This window comes from Engystomops pustulosus, chromosome 6 (assembly GCF_040894005.1).
Source record: "Engystomops pustulosus chromosome 6, aEngPut4.maternal, whole genome shotgun sequence".
Lineage (NCBI taxonomy): Eukaryota > Metazoa > Chordata > Amphibia > Anura > Leptodactylidae > Engystomops > Engystomops pustulosus.
The window spans coordinates 77,120,528-77,140,194 of NC_092416.1; the positions used below are offsets into that span (position 1 = coordinate 77,120,528).

The 19,667-nt window shown below is 40.8% G+C and overlaps 1 protein-coding gene across 3 annotated transcripts in view; it reads right to left on the bottom strand.

Annotated features, from left to right (window-relative positions):
* KIRREL3 (kirre like nephrin family adhesion molecule 3) overlaps positions 1 to 19,667 on the bottom strand; it is a 535,939-nt gene that overhangs the window by 103,436 nt on the left and 412,836 nt on the right. For all 3 annotated transcript variants that reach the window (XM_072156677.1, XM_072156678.1, XM_072156679.1), the window contains one exon: positions 321 to 478. In XM_072156677.1, coding sequence (XP_072012778.1) covers positions 321 to 478 — 158 coding nt within the window. The remainder of the gene's footprint in view (positions 1 to 320; positions 479 to 19,667) is intronic.

Sequence of the window (19,667 nt, forward strand, 5' to 3'; positions counted from 1 at the left end):
ATCGTCTCACAGGAGAAGCTTTATCAGGTTTTGGTGTAGAAGTACTGAAATAATTGCAACAAAAATAACTAAGGAATGGTCCATTCTACAGAACCAATCAGGTCAATGTATCCAACCTTCAATCATGAGACATTCAATTAGATAGCTTTTTATTGAGTGTGGCTATGACAAATTATTGGCAATTTTTATAGTTGTTCTTACTGTTTCTGTTATGTTTTAACCATATTCATGATTATGTCCCTCCATGGTGTATGAACACCAATATCAACAAGTTTTCTTAACATTACGAGAATGATAATATAACAAGCCTTGGTTCTGACCTTAGAATACGTTGCCCCATTCAGGACCTCTCCATTCCTCATCCAGATAATGGTGGCTGCTGGCTTGGCATTGTCTGCATGGCAGGTTAAATTCAGAGGGTCTCCCGCACGGAGGCTTATAATAGGACCACCAATAATTACTGGATCATCTGGCGGAACTGTTGGGAAACAAACAAGATGTCTTAATGTCCTTCTTTAGGTTAAACTATCTTGCTGACACTAATAGATAATATGACACTGTAAGGACAACCTTTAGGGAAATAGTTGTGAGCAGCACATTCATAAGTGTGAACATACATAAAATAGTTTCTCACCAGTCTACATGATGTACCAAGCTTTGTGAACTATTTCAGTAAAGTCTCATTTGTTTAAATAAAACTGAGCTGTAATATTAGTTTTTCTAATCTTGCATAATACATTTTGCATATGTAATACAATGTCTCATTTCAGGAACATATATTCTGGTCACATATTGCTGTACCATTCCTCTATTATACCTCCTAAATATTTACTTATAGAATGACAACTGGATGACAGCCTTTATTGGACACAATGGGGCACATGTATCAAACTTTTTGCTTGCTAAGAGGTCTTCTTTAAAGGGAACCTGTCATGAGGATCTAGTCCCACATAACCAAACTGTTATACAGGACAGTGACAGCATCACAATTGTGTCCTTCTTATTCTAAATAATGCTGAATCTCTTAGAATATAGAACTTTGAATCTTGACCTCTCCTGGCTTGAAAAGTTTCCCATGAGACAAGTACATCATCAAAAAATACATTCAGAAGCCACTATCCTGACATGTGATGATATACATGGATTCTGACACATCATTTAATCCTGGAGGGGATATCCTAGTGGGATGTTTCTCAGCTCATTTGTATACAGCTTTCAGAAATATATTTCTGTGTAATGCTGAATATTCTGGAATATAGGAGGACATCATTGTGGTTCTAACACTGTCCTGAATACCAGGGTGGTGGTGGTTTGAGGGTCTAATCCCTCATGACAGGTTCCCTTTAAAAAGTTTATTGAACAGTGCAAATCTGATTTCATAATGTCTTTACATTACATGACCTTTCTCTCCTCCCTCCAGAGTAAGCAGGGAGCAACAGACCCTCAAATCTGTGAAACTGTTCTGTACCTTATGTGTAAACAACAGAGATAATCAGCACAGAGAGATAAGATCAGAATCCCTTGTATCCTTTCACACAGATATAATTTAGCTGACTCGCTGCAAACTACATTCCTGTGTCTTGTGCTGTTACTCAAAATTAATTCTTACATATAGTGAAGAAGCTGATAAGTTTATTGCTTTAACTAATTCTCTATTAACTAAGTGAAATGAATTACTTTAACGCAGGCTTCTGCTAAGCTAAAGAGGAGGATAGCAATGATACTGCTGGAGATATGTAATGAAAGTAATAGGCAAAAGGTGTTCTACATGACAAGAGCTATTGATTTGTGAAAAAATTTATGTTGGTGTTGCTCTCTAAAAACTATATTCTAATGTCCATCATTCCATGGATCCAACACGACATTGTCGCTTCTGCTATAGGTAAACACCGAACAGATGTAAAAATGCACGTGAGCTTTTGCCTTACTGGGTACAGTTCACATATAACTGCTATGTTTGATGAATGTCGGCTGTACAGACACATCTGAAGCTTTAAAGATGATAGTATAATCACTTCTCATATTGTTCTCAAATTTTCAATTAAAATTATATTGTTTAGGTTGTCTGAAAATTCTTAATGTATGGCTATATGAGGATAAATGGGCAAAACAATTCAGATTTCTTTGTATATTGTGCACATTTAATGTATAGCATCAGAGCTAGCCATACAGGAAGTCTAAATATATGTCAGAAATAATTCAGCCACTTCTAGCCATATATTTTTTATACTTCCATCTCTGTGAGAATGAGGCTTATTGTTCATGCTGCATAACCAAAGCCTTTTGTCCCTGGGCCAGCTGGGTAACCACCAATATAGATCCTTCTAAAGGTTCAACAGGGGTTGCCTCTGATCCGTTCCAGATTCCTGAATAGTAGAACTTTATCAAAGGGATATTATGGTATAATTTTGTTGATCACAAGGATAAGTGATCTTTCTAAGATTGGATTAGGTCCTACACCCGGCACCACTGCTGATCAGCTGTTTGATATAATTGCAATGCTCCTTCAGCTTCACAAGTCTGTGATGTCACATGTATTGTTTGCACCTCAGTCTTATTCAAGAGAATTGGGATAAGATGCAGTACCAAGTACAGCCACTATAATATGTACAGTATTGTACCTAAAGAGCATACAACATTTTCAAATGCTGTGGTGTCTCCAAATAAATCACAGTAAAGAACTTTAGAACTTTTAGAAGGTTGCAATAATTGCCACTCTGTGCCCAACTTTCCCTATTTATACCTAAAAAAAACGGTAAAGGGGCATCTTGAGAGAAAGTTTCAGCTATATGACATAAATTTATGGGTTGTGTGGGGCATTTGAGGCTCTGTGCCATTCACACAGATGACAATTTATTTAGGCCTTACTATGTCACACAGAGAACATCTCCGGGCAAATCCCAGCGTGACAGCCGCCATTTATGTTCCAGAATGTAATAAACACTTTTATGTCACTTTTATCTTTATTATCTATTATCCTTACAACCTTATTTATATGGAGAGATAAACTGGCGTCATGGAGTCCTACCATCTGTACTGCGTCTGCTGAATGTCATCCTGACTCCCTGTCACATTGGATGAAAGAGGGTCTGTGGGTGCAGTGTCATGACCAGGGGACACATCATGGTTTAAAGGGCAAAGAAAAGTTACAATTAAACACCATAAAGTTCTACAATTCTCTATTATACAACAATGCTGGTAAATCCAACAGCGAGGAAGCAGCACTCCAAGTTTCAGTAGTGGTATTTATTACACCAGTGGAAAAAGATACAACGTTTCAGCTATCTCTATGTAGCCATTTTCAAGTATTGAAAATGGCTACATAGAGATAGCTGAAACGTTGTATCTTTTTCCACTGGTGAAATAAATACCACTACTGAAACTTGGAGTGCTGCTTCCTCGCTGTTGGATTTACCTATGTAAGGGTCTTTCTGAGCCAGAGTCCCTGAAGCGTGCACCCACACGGATCTTAATCCAATATACCATTGTGCTACTCCTTCAACTTTTCCTCTACTTTGTGCCTTATACAACAATGCTGGGTAATCTGGATGTAATCGGGATGTAATCTCTGCAGCCCCATGCACAACTTGGTTAATCATTGTTTATTTGCTTCTCTAAATCTCTGCTTATTGTCAGTGAATTGGAACATTCTTGTATGCAACTGTGAGATCTTCCCTCTTTATTTAGCTTCCTAAAATGCTTCTCTGGGGCTGGACTTCTCTGCCAGAGATTATTTTCTTCTACCTTGTTGACTTGTACTCATTTGGTTGAATTTCCTGTTGATTTGACTATTGTCATTATTCTTTTTTATTTTTGTTCTGTACCTCATTTGTGTTTTTTGAGTCTTGACCTTGGACAGGGTAACTTCTCACTGTACTCTGCAGTTCCAATCTTTTTCTACCAGTAGCTGCCATGCGTAAATTAGTTTATCATTTCCCTTGCAGGAACATTCAGGGTCTGTCAGCAGGTTCTGGATAGTGGGTTCAGTGTATTGGCTACGTGCATGGTTCTAGTTTGAAGGGATGCAAAAAGTTTGCTTCCTCTTGCCTAGTGTGACAGCTTGTGGATGACGCATTTATATGTTTTACCTGAGGGTCTGTGGGAGGGCTGGAGATCTAAGCTTCTCAACATGTATTCTGTATATGTAGAGCAAACATGAGCATTCAGACAATATAACAAAGCCGATCCTCCTCCTCCAAACTTTAGTGCAGATCACTCTTTCAGGATTCATATGTAAGAGAGTTTACAATAGGTCTTGGAACTACCCTAAATAAGCTGATTTAGCTGATTTACAGTGAGTAACACTTCAATGTGTCACTAATGTCACCAGCGGGTTAGGTATTAATAAGGCAAATCTTCAATGTCTGAGCACTGGGAATAGATGCTGCATGGGCTATTGGAGAAGGACTTCAGTGAGACGTGTGACAGGCAACCACTGTGGACCTGCACACAATTACAACTAACTCATTAACGCTCAGACTTATTGTTTATGAAATGTCATCTACTGAGAAAAATTTAAAAAAAAACACTTCTCAACTTGTGAACAGGCTTTAGATGATATAAAAATATATAGTTACAAACTCATTAAGTTTTACACACAGTGTAATCTACAGGCAGCATTTTACAGAACAGTAGGAGCTGAACAGACACTACATACCACAGTTTCCTATTTGTAAGTAGCATTTAATAGAGCAGAAGATGCTAAAGAGATTGTATGTGTGTTATCTCCAGGTAGCATATTATAGAGCAGGAGGAAATGGCAGATTAAAGGGAACATGTCACCAGATTCACTAATAAGCCTAATATCCATAGCATAGTTCCCATAGCACTATACCAACTTGTGCCCACATGGTTATTAGCTTAAAAATGCATAGTTCCTATCCCCAGAAAATTAAGTTTGTACGACAACCTGGTACCCTGCCATAAGTAGCAGAGTGCCCCAAGGGCAAGTGATATTCATGCAAGGCAGTGGGGCACATTTACTTACCCGAGCCATCGGAGTTCCCAAAAGCGCATTGTCTGACGACAATGCACTGTGCCACGATTCACTAAGATCGTGCACCCGATATCCCCCATCTGTCGCTTCACTGCTCAGGTCCGCCGGAGTTCACCTTCTTCCTGGTGCATGTAAGTGCACTGGTTGCGACACAATTTTAATCTTAAATCCCGAGCACAGTCCGAATCAGTCGGATCGTCCGACAGCCTGTACCCCAGTTTCTGTCGAATGAAATCCGGCGCTGCTGCGCCAAAATCCGATCTTGTGCAACACAATCCCCTGCTTTCCCAGTGGCGCAAATCCTGAAATCCATGAACAGTCTGTAGGAAATGCGGACCCTTAGTAAATAAGCCCCAGTGTGTCTCTCACCTCATGTCTGCTGACACGTCCCTCCTCCCCACTCCCTTGAGCTGTTGAGACATCCTTTGCTTACTGCAGGAGGGAGCAGACATGAGGTGAGAGACACACTGCCTCAGATGATAGCACATGCCCCTGGAACACCCTGCTCCTTCAGGATGGGTGCTAGGTAGGCTTACAAACTTCATTTTCTGGGGATAGGTACTACGCATTTTTTTTAGCTAAAAACAGTGTGTGCACAAGTTGGTATACTGCTATGGGAACCTGTTATTAGGCTTCTCTGGTGAAAATCTGGTGACAGGTCCCCTTTAAGCATTCTTCCCTATCTGCAGGCAGCATGTTAAAGAGCTTGGCAGGTAAAGTAATAAAAATTAGGAGGAGCTGAAACGATTGTACATAGAGTCCCATCTGCAGGTAGTGTATGATAGAGCGGCAGGCCCTAAGCAGATGCTACCAAGTGTCCTCCCTGCAGGCAATGGGGCACATTTACGGAGGACTTTGCACCACACTTTTGTCGTAGTTTGCACATTCTTCTAGGCTAAATCGGCTGGGCACAGGTATTTAAGAAGTGTGTGCGACGCTATTGTGTCGTATGTGACCATGTTGTGTCGCAGCTGCGCTGGCCTCCATGTGACACAAATTAGGGGGCATGCCAGCAGTCGGTTAAACACCCTATGTTAAAGGTGCAACACAAAAAAGTTGGGGGAACCATGTCGGGCCAGTGCGGGGAAGTGACAGATTCATGATTTCTGGCCCACGCTCTTAATGAATCAGTCATACCAAGCAAGTAAAGTTTCCAACTTTCTAAGTAAATGTGCCCGAATATGTTATAGAGCAGGAGGAGCTGAGCAGATTGTATCCTGTGTCCTACTATCTGCAGACAATATATTACAGAGCAGGAGTAAATGACAGATTTAGAATGCTACCCTATCTGCACACTGCACATTATAGAGCTTGGCAGGTAGAGTGTTATAAAATAGCAGGTCTTGAGACAGTTGCATATAGTGTCTTATTTGCAGGTAGCATTTTAAGTAGCAGAAGGAGCCAAGCAGTTTGTACAAAGTGTCCTATTTGCAGGCACTATGGTATTGAGCATGGCAGACAGCGTATTACACAGTTGAGTAACTAGATAGTACGCGGTGTCCTAACTGCAGACAGCATGTTTTAGAATAGGAGGAGGTGTGTACTGTAGAGTTTAAATACTGCGCAGATACATGCACAAACATGCATTAAGAAAGCATGCCCGAAAAAGGTCATTGTTCAATGGGAGTCCAGTCCATCACAAACTTATGATGACGAACAAAAGACCCTAAAATGTACACCCCTACAGTCATCGACTAACCAGACAATAAAATCAGATAAAAAAATATATATATTTGTTCTGACAGTCCTTTAATTAGTGAAAAAAGGATTTCTTCCTTTAAGACATGCTTAAAGGATGATTTCATAAGTCAGCTCTCTCCCTGCTTAAGATCAGATTGTTGGGGTCCCTGTTCTGGATCCTTCTCGCTATTTTAGATGATTGATGGTTAAATGTCATAGATACTGTATTTCTTGGCAAAGTGTAATGTTCCTAATGAACTCATCAGATGATATTTCCTCCATAAGATCCAGTGTGCCCCGCATTAACACCTGTTGTGTGGTAACTCATTAACACTTGGTACATGCGCGTGTTGCCTGTTCATTGATGGTCCCCACCATCTGTTCCACTGAATCAGGAAATGTGTGGATTGTTAGGAATGACAAAAATAATAATTTAGGCTGTTTTTTACTTTGCTTCTACTTCTTGATTGCAGGAATTATTGTTATTTTGTATTTGTATTTACAACAAACAGAAATTGGTGAAGATAAGAAGGATGATGGTTCTCAGCTGCCGATAGAAGACCAACCCACCACTGATATCATGACCCTTAGGCCAATTGCCCACAAGCAAACTGATGTGCGCTTACTGGAATGTCACACCCGAACGCTCATAAATCGTAACTGAACTTAGCATGTCATTTCAGTTCTGGTTTACGAATATTCGGACAGACATTGCAGACATCACACGATGCGAGTTTGATGCAAGTTACGATAAGATAATTCTTTTTTTAGTCCCACAGTGGGGAAATGTATAGTGTTACGGTAGCAGAGAGAGAGAGTACACTATAAACAATGACAGAACAAGAATATTAGAGATAAATGGACTAAAGAAAAGATGATAAGAACACTAAAAAGAAGACAAGCAATGATCGGCAGTTTGGTATTCAGTCTGTGGTATTCAGCTTACTTCCATCAGGACCTTGTTGGTTGAACAGCCTGATCACTGTGGGGAGGAATAACGCTCCCTCTCACACTCGGGGGGAAGCAGTCGGTCACTGAAGGTGCTCCCCAACGCCACCACAGTCTCATGCATAGGATGGGAACTATTCTCCAGAATAGCCTTCCACTTACACAGTATCCTCCTCTCAACTACCACCTTCACTGTGTCAAGAGGACCCCCAGGACAGAGCTGGCTTTCCTAATCAGTTTGTCCAGTCTGCTCCTCTCCATAGATGGGATGCTGCTTTTCCAACAGACTACACCAAAGAAGATGGCTGATCCCACTACAGAGTTGAAGAAGGTCTTAAGAAGTGCCCCCTGCTCTCCAAATGCCCTCAGCCTCCTCAGCTCTTCTCTGCTGTGCAGTGTGAAGAGGAAGGGAGCCAGGACTGTACCTTGAGGTGCAGTTGTACTACAAATCCCAGTGTCCGACACACAGTCCTGGGGTCTCACATACTGAGGTCGGTTTGTGAGGTAGTCAAGGATTCATCTAGAGGTGTGGTGGTCCACTCCATCCTTATCCAGTTTGTCTCTTAGTAGCCCTGTCTGTATAGCATTGAAAGCAGTGGAGAAATCAAAGAACATTATTCTTACATGTTCCCTGGTTTCTCCAGATGAGAAAAAGCTCGATGTAGAAGGTGGAAGGTGATGTCATCATCCACCCCAATGCCAGGCCAATAAACAAACTGTAGGGTGTCCATAAATGAGCTCACTGGAGGGTGGAGATGTGTGAAAACCAACCTCTCAAAGGGCTTCATCAAATGGGATGTTAGTGTCACTGGTCTGTAGCTGTTGAGGTCCAATGGATGAGGTGCCTTTGGAACTGTGGTACCACACAAGAAGTTTTCCACAATTGTGGTTCCCTTTCCAACCTCAGGCTTATATTGAACACATGTGCAATGATCCCACCAAGCTGATCACTACAGGCCTTGAGTAGTCTGGCAGCGATACCATCTGTACCTGCAGCCTTGCCCAAATTGAGGCATCATGCTTTAAACTCGCTCATGAGCAATGGGACTTACTCTAAGGCAAAAGTGAAATACATCCTAGCGGTTATAGTACTCAGCAAACATTATTGCACTACAGATTATATATAAGATTTGGAAAACATGCGTGTTCTCTTCAAAAGCAGCACCTTATCGGTCCTTATGCGGTGTTTAGTACTGCAGATCCACTCCATTAAAGTGAATATGTTTAAGCTACTAGGATAACCCCTGATTATATTATAGTGTGATGCAGTGCTCTGATCTACAACCAGATTGTATATAGATTATTGCAGTGCTTGTTATACTATGATGTGATGGGTAATGCAATGCTCCGATCTACCACTAGATGGAGTACAAATTATTGCAGCACATGAAATACTATAATGTGATGCAGCACTCTGATCTACCACTAGACGGAGTAAAAATTATTGTGGCACAGGATATACATGTGATGTTGTGCTCGGATCTACCACTAGGGGACGCAATAATTGCATTGCAGATAGTGTGATCTGCACTTGATTCCAGGGTGACACTGCTGTGCAGCGAGAATAGAGCTTCCTGCGCTGCAATTAATACCTTTCCCTCCCAGCAGAAGCTGCTCTTTTATCTCGGCAATGTCACAAACAGATGTCTGTGAGCGTTCTCTCATTTGTATGTGAATTGATGAATATTGCCTGTACATTATCTTGTTATCTTGAAATGGTAAAACAGTATGAGTCTGAGGTGCCAAGGCAAAGTGATTTTTTAATCAGTTTTTGTTCATTTTGTGCGTTCAGCTATTACCATTGAGGGATTGTATTGTGTGTAGAGCCGGTGATGATTTGTGATATTCGGCGCGCTGCTCCATTCATCACCTCTATTTACATAATTATTCCACATTGTTATTACAGGAGACACGAGTCTGAAACGTGTCACTCCTATCCAAAAACAGTGTTTTCTATCACTATCACTCCTGGCCCCCAGGCCAAATGCGACCTGCTTATTTGATCTGGCCTGGAATCTAACTCAGCAGCAGTGGTGATATGCTGCCCCCAAACTACAACTGATATACTACAGTCATGTGTACAACTTATTTTGGAAGTGGAGGGCATAAGAGCTTATTGTTACAGTAATAGAGCAAATATGTAGCTTCCCCTTAACGGCTTGCTTAAAGGGGTATTCCAGGAATAGGCATAATTCATATACAAATGGGTACTCATAATATAAGCTAATATGTAGTAAGTTGTTATTTAAAAATTTGCTCCCCTTAGCAGATAAATGCTGCTGACATTCACTGTAATGGAGAATTAAAATGCTCCTGGCCCTTTAATCAGTCAGTTGAATTCCTCTGCTCGGAGAAGACACAGGACAGAAGATGGACGCTGGTCACATGGCCACATCACATGTCCTGCACCTGACTGGGCAAGTCATGTGATCACCACTATGTTTGGCTGTAGTGGGTTGGTTGCAGTGCATGTAGTATGGCCAGTGTTGTGGCGAGACGTCATCTCAGTTTGGTGATGTGCAGTGCTGGCCACTACACATCATAACTATGGTAACAGAGCAGGACTGTCTGTTACATCATCACTGGGAGCAGAGCAGAAAAGGGAGGAGGAGTTACTGAGAACTAAAGGATCATGAGAGTTGTAGTTTCTAATGGCGGCCAACTTAGTGATTACTCTTCATACTTTAGAGAGGCCATACATTTTGTGAATCATAAAAGCAAACTATTTAAGCTCCATTTTGTGACTAATGACATTGAGTTTTGTCATATTCATTTATTTATATCATCATGGGTTTTTGTGTCAGACGTTCATATTTCCGGAATTCCCCTTTAACTGTTAAAGCAGTTCTGCCCATATAAAGCAGTCTTAGACAACAACCCCGGGGATCTGTGTAACAATTCCTGCAGTAGCTTTGTCTCCTGGCTGTGCTGATAATCCCTGTGATTCCGTAAAGTTATTTACAGGACGGTTCCATAGAAGGAAGGGGTTACTGCTCCCTGCTCACTTTAGAGTGAAGAGCGGAAGGTTATGTGATTCTCTCTGTGTGTAACTGATAGGAAAGCTAACCGTGTGCTGCTTTGTGGATGCTAAAATCACGGTATAGTGAGGTAAAAGGTCTCCCCTGTTTCCTATCAAACCCTCTGTCCCAGTCTGTGATTCTGCAGCACTTTGTCTGTCTTTCTGTCACTAAATTTGACTCAGCTTCAGGACAGAAACAGGAAGAGGTCAATCTCCTTGCATCTCACTGCTGCTGAGGAAAATGCACTGACCTGTAACTTTAGCAAAGAAAATGCCATAACTCTGGAAAGAAAAGGGTGAGCAGCACACTTTGGGCATCATTTTGTTTGTTTTTTAAGGGGTAATCACTTATGACAATTTGGTAAAAATCATTACGAAATTGGAGTTATGCCTCCTAGCACATGAGCGAATTTTGAGCTCCTTTGAATTCTATTCTGCACCATCCAAAGAGTGGTGAGACCGCCATGTCACTTTGAATGGGCATGAGTGTGGTGAGCATTGCTCACTCCATTTGTGTCAACCAGACCACAAATAATGGCACAGAGCCCATTGTCCGTGGCGCAAATATTGCAGATGGTTATGTGCATGGGGCCCAACTCTTTATGAAACTGCACCTACAACCAAACAAAAAAATGCTGTTCTTTATGATGCAATTGTGATACAGTTTTAACAGCATCAAGCCTGAAAACACCTTATAATGCATATGTTTATCAGGAATACTACCATCCGTCACTATCCAGCCCAAAATGGCTGGGAGCAATAAACTGTATTTACCTGTCCTACTGTCCTCCTCATAGTATGAACCAACAAATTGTACAAGAAAACATACAATGCGGGTATTTTTCTTTAAGAAGAAGTAGAGGCCTCTGGGTAGTTAAACAATGTCACACCTTTTATCTGTTCTCAGGATGGAACTCTACATTTTTCTACTTACATAGCCGCATTTAATAAAACTGCAGTAAGTGGACGTGCCTGATGTGGCGGCATTCACACACGCTGCGCACGGATTGCATTGAAATCAATAATTTTTCCTAACACAGAACATTTTACATGTTTTCTATTCAGTCACCAGAGCAGAAATGATTGAGACAAAAGAGGATTTTTTTTCCATTTTTCCTACATTGAAATGAAATAAATCTGTTGTGTTATAAATATAAGAATCATGTTTCCAGCAAATGAGAAACCTTTCTAATAAAAGTACAAAATATTATGACTTGCACTGGGAAGCTGAGCGCGTTTAATAGAGAGACGCAATAGAGTAAAATGCATTGTACAAGGTTTGGTTAAAAGAAACCATATTAGATAAATTCACCATCATCTCTGCTCTTTTTACCACCTAGGACCAAATATGATTATTCCATATACCGTACTTGTAATGTTACACAACTTTCATGACATCAAGTTTTAGATTTATAGCTGTTGAAGTCTTGATTTGTAGGATTAGATTCCAGAAAGGTAGCAATATCCAGCCCGGCTATAAGGTTGTATCTGTGGTTTCCCTACAGTCCGAATCAGAGGCCTAACCTAGTTATATAGTTATACAGCCCACTCTCATCTTTGCAGATCTCCTATAATGCAGTAAAACAGTGCAAAAACTGCACTTTCCAAAATTCACTCACTGAACAAGCAGAGTAACATAAAGCATTGCTGCTCTGAAGCCTGCAGAATTGTTTTCCAGCTCTGGGGTACAATAGGCTATAACAGAGAATTTATACAAGGAAAGTCACATACTATGTACATTGGGACTAGAATAATAGTGAGCGTACAGTACATGCAATATGTTAGGATCAGTATAAGATAAGACTACTACATTCAAATCTGCATTGTGCACTGATGTTTTATAAAATCCCCACGCCTCCACCATGCCAGACACATCTGGAGGCTTCAGTCTCTTGATATTTCCATGTGGCACTCGAACCTGAAGGGAGCGCATCCTACAGCTAAGGTTTCTGCCAAATTAGACAGGGTCTAAAATGTACATAAGGGATGCTGTGGGCAGGCGTTAGGGGAAATATTTTGAAAGTGACTCCACCAGCAGAATAGTGAGTACAGCTCTCCTTATAGTGTGTTTTTTTTAAGATGTGCTTTGGTTGGTTGTGATTAGACACATTTTCCTAAATTGTGTGGTGACTTTCAGAGGTGACTTTAGACATCATCACCATCAGGATTGCTAATGAATAGTCTATAGGCATGTAGCTGTTAGGCCATCTCTACCTATTTGGTTTAGGCCCCTTCCACACTAGCGAGTGTGATGCGATGAACTCGCATCACACTCGCAACGCAAGCTGCCGGGAACGCACGGCCCGAACGCTGCACCGCGGGAGTGAACTCAGCATGTCAGTTCACTCCCGCGGTGCAGCGTTCGGGCCGTGCGTTCCCGGCAGCTTGCGTTGCGAGTGTGATGCGAGTTCATCGCATCACACTCGCTAGTGTGGAAGGGGCCTTAGGCTCCTTTAGGGATGTTGATAGGAAATTAAACATTTAAAAATATCCTCAACATTTTATTAAAATGACTTTACAAATGACTTAATAGGCATTTAATTAAGGATTTGCAGTGTGCAGAGCGGTTTATGAGAATAATGGTATCTTCAGCACACAAGAAAAGAGATAAATCTGGAAAAAATAATAAAAACACCTCAATATGCAGGACAAATAGCTTGTAAAAAACATCAATAAAAGAAATTGTTCTTTTTAATAAACCTTTGTGGATTGCACCTTTAAATCTATGAAGTCGGCCGCTTACAGCACTGAAATTACCATTATACATAAACCTGGCAACGCCGTGATGCTAGCTCTGGATTATAATTTGCATTTATACGGCCAGTATTAAAAAAAAATAAAGAAGCAGAAAACCTGATTGTCCATTTCTATTGAAAAATAAGGAAGGAGACGCATATCACATGGAAGGATCCGTCTGTAATGCTCCAAATGAATCACGTAGTTCATTGTTGTATCTACGTTATGTACGCTAACTCTTGCACCATCTGAGTTGTGTCATTTATCAGCAGATATTCTACCCCTGAGGTCTATAATATGCTCTCTAAAAATTAACGGATTTAGAAACTGTCGTCGTTGTGAGTGAAAGTGAGATCCATGGTAAATAATATCCCAATGCTGCACATTCATGGAAATGCTCCTGTGGTTTGAGTGGCATAAAATAAATGTGGTAGGTTTTAGTGTAACGATGACTGACAGTCACAATATCTCATAGATGATGGGACTGTCGTGTGGAGATGCAGCAGATTAGACTTCAGTGCAGCACAATCCATGCTCTGTGAGTCACGTAATCTCCGTCATCCGTGTGATCTATATTTACAGCCCAGTGGGTGAGTGTTACTGTCGCCGTCGCTTACGCTGAATGTTGGACCGGACAATGTGTTCCATCTCATCGCTTCTGATCTACAGATAATTGGCCATACAGGTTGAAACAGGTCTCAGGCGCAGTGAAGATTTGTTTGGATGTGTAAATTATAAACCAATGATTAGCTCATAAAAACATTTTTTTGGGATGGCTCTTCTGAAATAATGAATTTGGAAGCAGGAACACAGCATGATAACTACAGGATTAGAGAAGCATAGTCAGATGGTCTTTAATCATGGCGGCAGTCTACTGCCCAAGCCTCCCTGATGACAAATCTGAGAAGCTCTGGGTGTTCGTATAATGAAACAGACATTGTGGCAAATAAGATGCTGACTCACAGCTCCTTAAACTAGAGGTGCTCAAAGACTGTTCTGCCTTATAGGAAGAAACCAAAATTATAATGGGTGACCCCGTTACAGATGTTGCATTGGGCCCAGGCACTGCACGTTATGTCACCTTCTGCGTCACCCATTCATACTCCTTGGCTGTAAGTTTTTGCTAGAAGAGCCCTCATTCCTACTGTTTTATCCGAGTATGTTATTACTCTGTAATGTCTTATTTTGCTTGTATATGTACCCCATGATCTCTAAACACTGCTGAATATGATGGCCCTATATACATTTATTACGATTCTTAGTAACAGGTCTAAATTTGGGTACTATATGTTGAGGTGTTACTTCTCCCCACATCCTCCTTATCCTTTTTTTATGGAAATTTCCCTGGCGCCGACCTGACCACTGAGCTGGCCATATGGCACTTCAGGTAAATTTGTGCTGGACATTACTCATATCATACAGAACTAATTTAAGTGAATGGAGTCTCATGGAGACTAAACTTATATCAAGTCCTGAATGCAAAGATTGACATATGCTTTAAACCTTCTAGGTATTTGATATGTGGTTGTATATCACATGTTACTTAGGAGATAGAAATCATGCTCTACAGGTTGCCCAGTGGCTCCTGCCACATGAAATGTGTCTACATGACAATACAAGCTTCATGAATAAAAAGAGATGTTGGAGGCGACAAGTACAAAGCCATCTCTCATCTGACCTTTCAGATCCTATACAACAGACATATCATCCTAAATACCACTGCTAGGAGATGACAAGTCACATAATAAGAGTAAATGTATCTTAGTGGGGGCTGTCCACATATCTGCATGGTAGTAGGTCGGTAGAAGGTGATACATCTCTACAAAAAAAAGTTGATAATGAATTTAACTGATGTGTTCTGCATAGAAGTTAATTGATACAGCTCATAAAAAGTGAGTTTCCATGGTTATAAGCCCCCCCTTCAAATATTGGAATAGACAATTTCTGCACTTGGTCAGTGAGTGGACAAACCCCTCACACACAGCGCATGTTCTTGTTGTAGATACAAGGCTGAAAGTAAAGTATGGCCACAATAACAATAATAATATGTAATAAATTCTCTCCTGATAAAACATGTTCTGCTGGTAACGCAGTGAATGTTTCCTGCCGCGGCTCATATTTCATTCTGTCTCTACCAAGGAAAAAAAAACCTCCAGATGCTGCTGCTCACTGTAATGAATGTAAATATATGTGACAACATTACATTTCGGGAGAACTCGTCTCCACGTGTTCTATGGGACAGGAGCAAAGAAAACACACGCAGGGCAATAATGAACACCGGGATTTAGGATTCCATGATATTCCAACACAACTGTTGCTGAGATGCCTTCCCTTAAGGGGCTCATTAAAATTACTTATTTTATTACAGAAGTTCTACAACTTTCAAAAAGGCCTACAGACCAAACGCTACATGGCTGCCTCCAGTTTGTTCCAGTCACTGCACTGTTTGCCAGTCAACTTCCAAATACAGCAATAATCCATATTACTGCACCTTCCTACCTCACTCATCTCAATCTATCACCAAATCCATGCTCTTGGGTCCACTAGTGATCTTAGATTAATCCCTACCTTAATTTAAACCTCTCACTCACTTCTCCAAGACTTCTCCAGAGCTGCACCTATTCTTTAGAATGCTCTGCCCCAGACTATCAGACTAATACCCAACCTCCAAAGTATCAAAAATGCTCTTAAAACCCATCTCTTTAGGCAAGCCTGTCACACTTGCTAACTGCATGCACGTTTCAACTATCTTTAATAACCCATCTTGTGTCCTCCTCCCATCTATTATCCAGCAAACACTAGACACCAAGCTTCAGGCTTCTCTGCAGCCCCATTCACCTTGGACTTTTGTACATAATATGACAGCTGATGACTGGAAGCACCTCTATTTATTATATTGTATTTTATTTTCTATTTCCTTATGAAGAATGGCTGGACCATTATACAAGGTTTTATTTATCCTGCGTTACCCCTTTCATCCTCATAGACTGGAAGCTCTTGTGAGTAGGGCCCTTACTATTTTCCATATTTCCATGTTCCATATGAATGTTTGTACTCTGTAACGTCAACTATGATTTGTAAAGTGCTGCAGAATATGGTGGCGCTAGGTAATTATTATTGTTATTACATATCCTTGACATGTGCTACTATATACAGGACCTAAACAGTGAACCCGTGGATCTCAGTTTCTTCGGTGGTGAGTGCACAATTGAAAAAACTGCCCGCGACACAAGCAAGAAAAGGCCTACCGTATCTTTTGGGACTCAGCCAGTCGGGACTCCGCATGAGCCCATCTAAGGGAATGGGTCATGTACTAGTAGTAAAAAGTATGTTCAGCACACATCCTATAAACATTGTTGTATACAGGAGCCCCAAGTTTAAAAAATGCAAGCGAGGCAGCCTGTAAAAAGGCTGTTTATTCATCCAAAGTGAAAAATATGATGTTTCAGCTACTCAAGAGAGCTATTTTCATGCTTGAAAATAGCTCCACTGGGGGGGGGGGGGCTGAAACGTCACATTTTTCACTTTGGATGAATAAACGGCCTTTTTACAAAGAGTGCTGCCCCACTTGCATTTTTGGAGATTTCATCTATCTGCTTGTTAGTGGGGTTCTCCTGGGGTTGCACCCAATCTTTGGGTAATAAACCTTTTTTTTCACTGTGCTCCTCCACTCTTTTTTGGAGCCCTAACCTTTTGTTACAGTTGCACTCCATTTATAAAATCTCTGATTGGCCCTATGCACAATGACGTATGCCCACACATCTACGGCCGGGCAGGCATACATCAGTCGTGATGGAGAGGAGGAGGCGTGACATGTCCCATCTTTTCTACGTCTACGAAGCAGTACGGTGCCACATGTGTATGGCACCATAGCGCTCCATGCGGCCATTGCCATCAGTGGGGGGCATATGTACGGTGGCAAGCTTGATTCAGCTTGATTTAAGGAGAGCTGAACTATAATTTCAAATAAGACTAAGCAGATAAAAGCAACAAGAAAATTCTCCTGTCCTGGTATCATTCTAGCTTATAAGATACTTTATAATGTGACCGCAGTATATATATATATATATATATATATATATATATATATATATATATGACCAGACTGTGCCTGGTAACACAGCAGTGTACAGCCGCACCTTTGATAGAGGCCATTATTATGTAAAGGGCGATTTGTTCTGTGTGCAGGGAAAGGTAACACAGGAAATGGGAAAATAAAGCGATGAGAAGTGACAGTGTGCTCTCACTATGCATAATTCATGTCACGGGGCGGAGGGGAAGGTTTATAATCTCGCCTCATAGAGAGCCCCCTGCAATTTGTAATCATTCAGGGGGAAGGGCGACACCTCTATGTGATTAATGCAGAGATTAAAAACTAGGTGGGATCTTGAGGAGAGGGGGGCACTTATCCTGAGGGTCCCCAAAGGCAGAATGAATAATGGATTCCAATATATTCTCGTTATAAGCGTATTTTTCCCGGATAACGTCCCTGGTGGAGGCCTCCGGGAGCAGCTTATGTGGTCATCTCATTTTCCTCCCCACAGGTCGCAGCACAAAGTTTTATTTATGGCGATTAAATTCTGAAAAGGAGAAGAGGGGGGAGGGGTGGCAGTGTTTTAGATATTATTAAATCTATCATTCACCGAGGTGGCTCCTATCTGCTGTTCGCACCTGGAACATTAACGCGCCGCTTTCTTAGATATATTTAATGTCTTTCCTCTATGCTCATCAATTTCTTCCTATAATCTCATTATGTCCTCTAGGAACTAAAATTTCCTTGAACAAGTGCCTGGACTGAGGGGTGGCAACTTATGTATTACTTAAAGGCACACTGATCCTTCATAGTACAAGGTCAAGTCAAAGTAATAATGTATTTGCCACAAATAAAAAAAGCTGTACATTTTTTGAAGGGTCCTTACTTATTAGGGTATTGAGGCTGGGATGTACCTGTATAACTTCAACCTACTTGGATGTACAGCAATGTTTAGGAATGTATGCTATAATTACCCTGTGAACCTAATACATGACATGAAATAGAAAAGTTATAAAGGTGCATTACAAACCCTTTCACAGTGGTTCTGCTAAACAGAAAATCCTTTATAAATTTTTGTGATGCAACCAATCATACATGTTAATACAAAAAGTCAGAAATTATGTGTACAGGCAGTCCCCGGGTTACGTACAAGATAGGTTCCATAGGTTTGTTCTTAAGTTGAATTTGTATGTAAGTTGAAACTATATATTTTATAATTGTAGCTCCAGACATTTTTTTTTGCCCCAGTGACAAATGGAGTTTCAAAATTTTTAGTTGTAATACAGAAACCTTACAGCTGATCATTGCAGTCTGGGACTATAGTAACATCCAGAGAGCTTTATGAGAGGTCACAGTGGGCCGAGGGGTCTGTCTGTAACTAGGGGTCGTCTGTAATTCGGGTGTCCTTAAGTAAGGGACCGCCTGTACTGCGAAAAAAAATGATATGAAACACTGAAAATGGACAGGCGATCTGCCTTATGTTGCAGTTAAACTTGCATTGTAATCAGTTTTCAGGTGTTTTTTGGTGCAGTTTCTAATATTAACAGGTGAAGGACATGAACTGAACAGGTAAATCACATTTATTGCACAGGTTTCCCTTTCAAAATGTTATTCACCTCTTCAGTTAAAGGGTTTCACCTGTTAAATCTCCTGAGCGGTTGTATTGCATTTTAAAATGCAATGTAAATACCACACATGAATGCACCCTTAAAATTTAAGGGTTTGTTAAGAAAATTGTGGTTGCTTTCTTTCAGCACTACGTATGTTCATGGATTGTGTCTGGTACTACAACTGCTCTTTTATGAATAAGGTGACCTGTAATACCAGAGGCATTTAGACAGAAGCTGGATGTTTTTATTTTTTAAAACAATTTACAAAATATTGCTAATGTTTCCCTATTACCTTGTATATATAAATGAATTGATTTTTTTTTCCTGCTGAAGTTCTACTGAGGGTCTCTCTAGGGGATGGTTTATTTTGGGAAAGAGATACCAGATCACAACTAAGCCGTGAAGGTGGCTACTAATTATTCGCTGAGCAGCTAAAATCTGCACCATGACGTCCCTGTATGCTCAGTGGGACTGGAACCGCGGTGCTAATGATCTTACATCTAATAAGTAATTTGTAATCCAGCTACAAAAGGGGGCTGCTGTGAGCTACCTGAAAAGCCCCATTTTGATTATAGAGTGGAAAGAAATAAAATCACCTTCTCTCTTTCCATATATAAATACAACAAATCAAACAATAGAAAACAG